Source organism: Manduca sexta, chromosome 1, assembly GCF_014839805.1.
Source record: "Manduca sexta isolate Smith_Timp_Sample1 chromosome 1, JHU_Msex_v1.0, whole genome shotgun sequence".
Lineage (NCBI taxonomy): Eukaryota > Metazoa > Arthropoda > Insecta > Lepidoptera > Sphingidae > Manduca > Manduca sexta.
This window is the reverse complement of record NC_051115.1, coordinates 3,485,562-3,493,675: the sequence shown is the minus strand read 5'-3', so window position 1 is coordinate 3,493,675 and position 8,114 is coordinate 3,485,562. Positions and strand designations below refer to the sequence as shown.

Here is an 8,114-nt window from a genome sequence, read left to right as displayed (position 1 = left end):
TATTGGCAAGTAAAGAAAAACGTAAAAATAATTAATAATCATGGATATTTCGGCCTTTAAAATTTCGTCATATTAAATTTTAAAGGCCGAAATATCCATGATTTTATTTATAAAAATACAAAAAGTTAGTAAGCCGACTAGCCGCGACTTTCCAGTATTATATATTAGTCTATGGCCGCGACAGTGGTTGGAGGCAAGGCCAAGGCATTTTATTTATAAAAATACAAAAAGTTAGTAAGCCGACTAGCCGCGACTTTCCAGTATTATATATTAGTCTATGGCCGCGACAGTGGTTGGAGGTGGACTAAGTGAATGTCGGGCAATTACCTTGCTTTCGTCTTGCCAATATTGAGCTCGGACAACGTATCTATGTAACAAAAACATCTTAGATTTCAGCACTGGATTTCATATGGCTGATGTTGATGTCTCCTATAGGGTACTAATTTAGAGATATAAGTATGTGCAAATGGCGTATAAATTAAAAAAATATTTTAAAAATATAATTTACTTACAATTATTATTTACAATAAATAAATAAATTAAATAAGAAACACTTATATTAATGCAATGGAAATATTCACCAGAAATTTATTAAAATTTTGCTAAACCAATGAAGAAAAAATTGTTTTTGAAAAGCAAAGAAAACAATAATTTTGCTCCTAAATATGAAATATTAAACATCCGTCGTGAATTTGGAATTAATTGGGTATTTTGACCTTTTGTTGAAATATTTAGAGTACTATCACTTTAAAATACAAACATAAAAAAATTAAGTGAAATTACAAAACGCTATTTTCGTGTTATGTTGCTAAAAACAATACTTAATTAAGTATAACTAATAAATGTTATCAATCAATCTATAAAAATAATTATGATTTCGTTAAAATATACTAAAAACATTAAAAGGTCAAACACCCAAATATTTTTAGGTTATATTTCATTGTTGATTTCCGCGCCATATTTCTGATATAATTCGCGCCAAAATTGCGCTCTCTCTGGCGTCAAGGAGGTTACGTATTGCGGCTCGATGGCAATAGCTAGATTGTGTGGATACGGCAACCATTCTCCAGTACCGGAATCTATGGTTGGAGTGCTGAAAAAAATAATGTATGTGAATTATGCTATTAAGAACAAACAAACATCACGCATTTATCCACGAAGGGGTATGCAGAGCCGCAACCAGGGCACCATTTTTTAGCCAAGTGTGTCCCGTCCCATGATGTGATAGGGGGCGAGCCTATCGCCATATCAGGCACGAATTCCAGACTCCGTGCTGCTGAGCAGAAAAACTTAAATACCATTTTGCCCGACCCGGGATTCGAACCCAGAAACTCAGAGCGCTGCCGCACCGCGCAGGCACTACATCTACGCCACCGAGACATTAAGAACTAAGTTACTTATATTTTCAATCCGTAGGGGCAATTCAATTCTGACGAACAGTAAGTACTAAGTACCTACACAATGTTTCTCATTTGCGGATTTTGACTAGACTAGTAGTAGTTTGTACTTGAAGGTGTGGATTCATTAGGGTTGTGCGAGAGAGCTAAGCGGTGCGCTCTAAATCCAATAATAAATATTACTTATATCCAACATTACTTTATTTGCCTCGCTTAGTTACTGTGGTGATAAAGAGCTATTCGGTAGCGATGAAGCTTTAGTCCACCACACTGGCGTAGTGCAGGCAGACTTCAAATACCCTCAAAATTCTTATAGAGAACTTCTTAGGTATGCGGGTTTTCTCACGATGTTTTCCTTAACCGTTAAAGTAAGCGATAATTCACAAACGATAAACACATAATATTAGAAAAGTCAGAGGTGTGTTTGAAAACATCTTAAGGAAACCTGCATACCTGAGAAATTCTCTATAGGAATTTTGAATGTGTGAAATCTGCCCTCAGTACAGCGTGGTGAACTAAAGACTAATCCCTCTCAGTAGAGGAGGCCCGTGCAACAGTGGAACAGTATATAATACAGGACTGATATTATGAAATAACATATCTTACCCATATTTAGCAAAGTTGGTCCACAGCATCGTCATAAACGTGACGATTCTAGCATCTTCCTCATCCATTGGCAATGGAAGCCTTTCCAATTCGAAGATATAAAACAATTCATCATAATGCGAAGTCGCTGGAAGACTAGAATTAGTTAGCAACCTTCCTAAATTCCTTGTTCCTATATGATTGAAGATATAAGAGAAGACAGGCTGACTTGAGATATTAGCGTACATATCAATGAACATATCCATCGGTCCAACAAAAGAGAAATCACTATTATAATTAATAAGTCCACCAACCAAAGCCTCCTCTGTCGTGTTAGCGAAATAAGTGTCTTTTATTAGATTCCTAAAATCTTCTTTCTCGTCTTTAGGAACTATTAGATTCCTCTGATCCAGTACAGAGTAATCTTCGTTCACTAATCGGTCTAATTGACTTGTTATCGTAAAATAGTCCAAAGTGCTTGTCAATCCTTCCACAGTATTAAGACCTATTAAAATTGGCACGCAATGCGACTTATTCTGAACCAGAATGTTATAAGGAGTGTCTGTTAGGAAGGGTTCTTCGTCTTCGAAGACCGTCTCTACTGACGGAACGAAGACCGAACGAGAATTCATCTGCTTCATAATAGCCTCTTCTAATTTAATAATTGGCGTTTCGGAAAACACTTCGTAAAGTTTTTCAGGGTCTTCTGTATTCACTTCCAAACATTTAGCTATTTGAATTGCAGTGTCAATTGGATTGGGATCAAAAGACTGTGGTGTAAAGAGCGACCCGCTCTCTGATATCACTCGTTTAAACAATCCTTTAGTAGACTCAGACATTGTCATCAAAATGGCAGCAGTACCGCCAGTGCCGTGTCCAAAAATAGTAACATTATCAGGATCTCCGCCGAAATTCTTGATATTATCCCTGACCCATCGCAAAGCTGCTCTGATATCTTTCAAACCAGCGTTACCCGGAGCTTCTTTCGTATGTAGATTAAGGAAGCCGTAAGCATTCAGCCTATAATTGACAGTAACTAGGATAACATCGTGTGTAAGGAGGTATTGCGGGCCGTAAAATGCTGGGGAACCTGAACCGACTCCAAAACCGCCTCCGTGAATGAAGAACATGACGGGAAGAGACCCGTTGATAGATGTAGGGGTGTAAACGTTGAGGACTAAGCAATCAGGGTTGTCACTCGGAGCGGTTAGGGGGTCGTGGAAGGGAAATTGCGGGCATAATACTGCGCGGATATCGGCTCTGTATACGTCAGAGTGCGATGGTGGTTCTTCGGGGGCCTGGAAAGAGATTTTTCATTATTTTTTTTTAATGATGAGATGAGCATGCCATTTGTTTAAGGTAAACGATATGAACCAATAAACAGTAACAAACGAATTTGTACAGCGCTCGTCATCCTGACATTGGAGATCTATACATATTATAAAAGAAAGTCACCTTTTCTGCCTGTCTTTATGTTATCGATGTACTCAAAATGTACTAAACGGATTTTTATAAAATTTTGTATGGATGTAGTTTAGTACCCTGGGAAGGTTATAGGCTACTTTCTATACGGGGAAATATATAGCGGGACTTTTTATCCCGGAAAACTTTACGCGGGCGAAACCGTGAGCAAAAGCTAGTTGAGTACTTATTTATATCATACTGTAGTATGTAGTACTCAAGAGTAATGTAGTTTGATATTAGTGAAAGAATTTTCAAAATCTATTCAGCCATTCAGGTGATTAGCCCCTACAAACGAACGAACTCACAAACTTTTTCTCGTTATAATATTAGTATAGATTAACAAGGCAGTACCTAACAGTAAATATATTGCGGGCACAGTCGAAAACATTGATATTTTTTTGTAAGAGAGCTGATACAAGGCACATCAACATAAAATAAACTTTTAAAAAACTATTAATTGTCTCTTACCTTAAAATCCACGGGGACAGCATATTTTATTCCCATAAACTCATAATAAAGTCCGCTGAACGATAATCCACCTTCAACTTTTCCATATTTAGTATCAACAATAATAGTTTTTTCTTTAGGTATGGCCAAAACAGGTTTTTCTTCTACAATTTCCTCACTGGAAGTCTCATCTATATCCGATTGGGTGTCTTCAGCCAAAGCCAGGCCGAAAGCGGCCAGCACCAGCACAAGGCTGTACGTTCGCATTATAGTATACTCTATGGTTTCAATTGTCTATGCTCCGTTCGAATTATGAATGAGTTGTCTGCTTTTATTGAAATACGAACGTGATTTAAACAATATATTTTTTATCAATCATTAGAAGAGATTAATACGTGATTTTTCGATAATAAGTTTTGCAATGATGATGTAATGGTTTCATAATGTTTTACACTCGTTTTTAGGGTTCAATATCTTAAGTTTATCAGCTTCGGTGGCATAGTAGGCGTATTGCGGTACGTCTGCCGTGATGAGGTCATGAATTCGATTTCCAGATCTTGGTAAATTGATATTGGGTTTCTGTTCATTACTGGCCCCTCGGAGCTTGAAGTCTTAGAATTATTCCTGATAATGGAAACGCGCCCGTTTCATATTTTATAGCGCGTAACATAAACTTCGTTTTCACCTAATGGTAAGTGGAGTGGGATCCATTGACGAGAGATGATTACTCCTCAGTCGACACAATTATGGCTGTTGGAGCCGGATATACACAGGCTGATCCGGAACGGGACATACGTGGGCCACTATGGGTTTTAACACCTTGTGTACGGTTGCTATCCGGCCGTATATAGAATAGCCTACCATCAGCTAAATATGATGAAATCCGTGTGTTAAATCTCTATCTATCTTTGGACAAGGGCAGCGTGATGCACGTATAAATCAAGTGTACGTGTACGGAACACTCCATACGAGAGTAGACTCGCAATTTTCGGTTTTATTCTTTACTTATGCTTTAGCTAATGAAAACCTTTTAGATGCATTTTTTTACATTATCCTGTATGAACACCAGAGTAGATTCTTATTGGAAGTTTGCGATTACTTAGAGATGTAAGATGCCGGTGACGTTTCTTGTGAGAGCCACCGTTAAGTTATCATCAAGGGTACCCTGCTAACGGAGTACAACCGATGCCCCAGCTTAGCAACCACGACAGTCCCAAAGGGAATAGGGATAGCTGGGAAGGAAGTGTGGGCAAAGGAGAAGGAACTATATTAGGATGGGCGCAGGGGAGAAAGAAGGGAGATGTTCGCGAGCCCTGATAGATCTCAATGTGATTTTGGCAATCAAGAGGCATATACACTTAACTGTGTTTAAGGCCGCGACAATTGTCTCCCCTTGCATGGGCGTGCATTCGGTGTGGAGAACGAGTGCACAAGAATTGCCTTGCAGGAGTCGAGCGGTCAGCGTTTCCAAGTTACCTACAGCTCTTTAAATCATGGATGATTTTTAGTTAGGAACACCTGTGTATTAATTATTCAGAATCTGAAATTTGTACCCGGTATATAGGTTCGCTCCGTATCACATCATGTGACGGAATACACATGGCGAAAATTAAATGCCTTAATTGCACCTCTGTCTACCCCTGTGGCCCTTGTCTGAGTTGGGGGATAAAAGTCGTGGTTTTGTCGGGACAATAACGCGTTCGAATACTTGATATAAAATATGATGCTAAAATATGAGTAATAACTTAATTTTTTTAATGATCATTATTTAAAATCATGTTAACTGTATAGAAAAAACAAGGAATATATTTTGGAAATCCCAAGTTAAATGGAAAAATTCAATTTAATTTATTTAAAATAATCATTAATTTATGTCAAAAAGTTTACAAAAGTGAAAGTTTGTTTACACGAAGTTTTGAAACGCACGTCAAACCTATTTTGACATAACAGAATTTTGATATTTTGACTCCAATATTATCAAAAATTACATTACCGTTAATTAAAATAGTAAACAAACGTTTCAATCGTTCCACAAACGAACAACCAACAATAACATCTAATAGTGATTGTCGCGTAAAATCAACAAAATCTTCGAAATTCCCTTTTGCCTACGTGTAGTTTAGAACAAAAAATGTATATTGGTTGAGAAGACCACCCAGTCACCATTATTATGAATAAGAAGCCGAGAACCGGTCCCAGGATCAGGATCACGCGAACACGGACCCGTAAAGCCGACGAATTCGACGAGAAAAAATACATCTTCCCCTGTCAATATTGCCGACTGAAATTCACCACCAACCACCATTACCTCCGCCATATGACTTCGAACCACGAAGTGCAGCAGAAAGCGGCCACTTTTGAGTGCAACGACTGTCAAATAGTGTTCAACAAGAAGAGCAACTTGGACATGCATTGTCAAACCCAACATCAAATTAAAAGCAAGTTGAAGTGTGAAAGTTGTGCTGTAACTTTTAAATCAAGGTACTGTCTCCGCCGCCATCTCAAATTAAAGCAGGTTCTGGCGGAAAACTCCTGTTTGAAGTGTCAGAAGAAGTTTACTAGCAAGGATGGGCTGGCTAAGCATGTCAAAAATAAACATTCGAACAAAGCTGTTATATTTGAGTGTCAGCTGTGTTCGCTGAAGTTTAAAGCTGAGGAGTCTCTCCGTAGTCATCTGAACAGGATCCATAAGAGGTTATGATTAGTTTAAGGTAATAATGGTTTGTCTATTGTCCATTGTGCAGTTTCTGGAAATTCGCTGATTTAATCTGATATGAGGACTCAGCGGGATGGTAAGAGAGCTTTGCAGATGATAGTAATACTTAATAAGACAGTTTAATACTGTTTAAGTTATGTTTGATATTACCCAGTGGGTATAACAAAAATAATTTACTTGATTATTGAAAAAAACACCTTTAAATGGGCTAATGTGAGTTACTTGTAAATTAGTAAAATATGGGTCTTCCTATTTTGAATTTATCACTAATTTGTTTTGCCATTGAATATTATTTTTAAATAAAACACTCCTATAGCCAAGAGTGTTGGTGACTGACGCAAAACCATATGCAGGGCAAAGAAAAAATACACAAAGTCTGGGTGGAGAAAAAAAGTTTCTCAACTCTCTCTCAACTGTTCTTCTTTTAAATTATGGCCACCATTTATTTATCGGTGATTTTGCCAATGTTGAGTAATAATAGTAAATACAAAACAAAAAGTGACTATAAAATCAGATCACCATTTTGTCAAATTTTAACTTATGTTGGTATTGGTTAAAGAAGTTTGTCCAAGGCAACATGAGAGGACCTGGGCAATTGCCCGGTTCACACCTAATACCACCTCTGATCAAAAGTATGTTCACCTTGAAGGTTTTTTTCTAATATGTTACATCCCGAGCTGTAATAAAAAATAATAGACATAAAGTCTATCATGCCTATGAAAGTCGCTCTTAAGGGCTGCCGGCAGCCTCTTAACTGGTTCAAATGGGCAATAAACTGACTATGTATGTCTTATAAGTACATAACTACATAATATTAATATATATATCAATGGCAGTAACATAGAATACTCAAATTATGAAAATATTTTTTCTTAATTTTTTTGGAATAACTGTTTAAGTGCAGATAATAGAGTGCATTGTGAAATGTTGTAATTAAGCAAACTTTCGGATTTTTTTGGGTTTATAATAAATAATTATATAATTATATTTTATTTTCTTCTGAAGTTTAAAAAACTGAGACCCTGAAATTGGTTCTATTTTGATGTCTATCATTCACATAGATATAAAGAAACATGTATAATGTCTAATACTATCATTTCATTCCAAAAAGTCATGATTCTTATGGCAAAATGCCATGTTTGTAATCATTTATACAGTTGTCTGTTTTCCAGTATTCAAAATAAAATATTCCCAATACACAAATATAAAAAAGTGCTGAGTCTGAAATCTGCTAGTGGTAGGATATATTTTATATCCGCCTGGATAGCGACCGTACACAAGGTGTTAGAACCACAGTGGCCCACGTGTCGCTCCGGGATCAGCCTGTGTATATCCAACTCCAACAGGCATAATTGTGTCGACTGAGGGGTAATCTCTCGTGAATTGACATTCTATTGAACTCCACTCTGCTTACCTTCAGGTGCAGTGATGTCACTTTGCTGCGCCTGAATGAAAAATTAAAAATTCCCAATATAGCAATAGGCTTGCCCACATATATTACGGCT

General features: G+C 37.2%; 2 protein-coding genes across 2 annotated transcripts; one reads left to right on the top strand and one right to left on the bottom strand.

Moving 5' to 3' along the window:
• Positions 1 to 557: 557 nt before the first annotated feature.
• LOC115449932 (juvenile hormone esterase) lies at positions 558 to 4,217 on the bottom strand. The gene is made up of 3 exons (XM_030177826.2): positions 3,915 to 4,217; positions 2,004 to 3,280; positions 558 to 1,093 (listed from the first exon to the last, which is right to left on the bottom strand). The coding sequence occupies exons 1-3, from the start codon at positions 4,158 to 4,160 to the stop codon at positions 931 to 933; spliced, it is 1,686 nt and encodes a 561-aa protein (XP_030033686.1). The 5' UTR covers positions 4,161 to 4,217; the 3' UTR covers positions 558 to 930.
• A 1,584-nt stretch (positions 4,218 to 5,801) lies between these two features.
• LOC115449929 (PR domain zinc finger protein 15) lies at positions 5,802 to 8,114 on the top strand. The gene has a single exon (XM_030177823.2). The coding sequence runs from the start codon at positions 6,064 to 6,066 to the stop codon at positions 6,592 to 6,594; it is 531 nt and encodes a 176-aa protein (XP_030033683.1). The 5' UTR covers positions 5,802 to 6,063; the 3' UTR covers positions 6,595 to 8,114.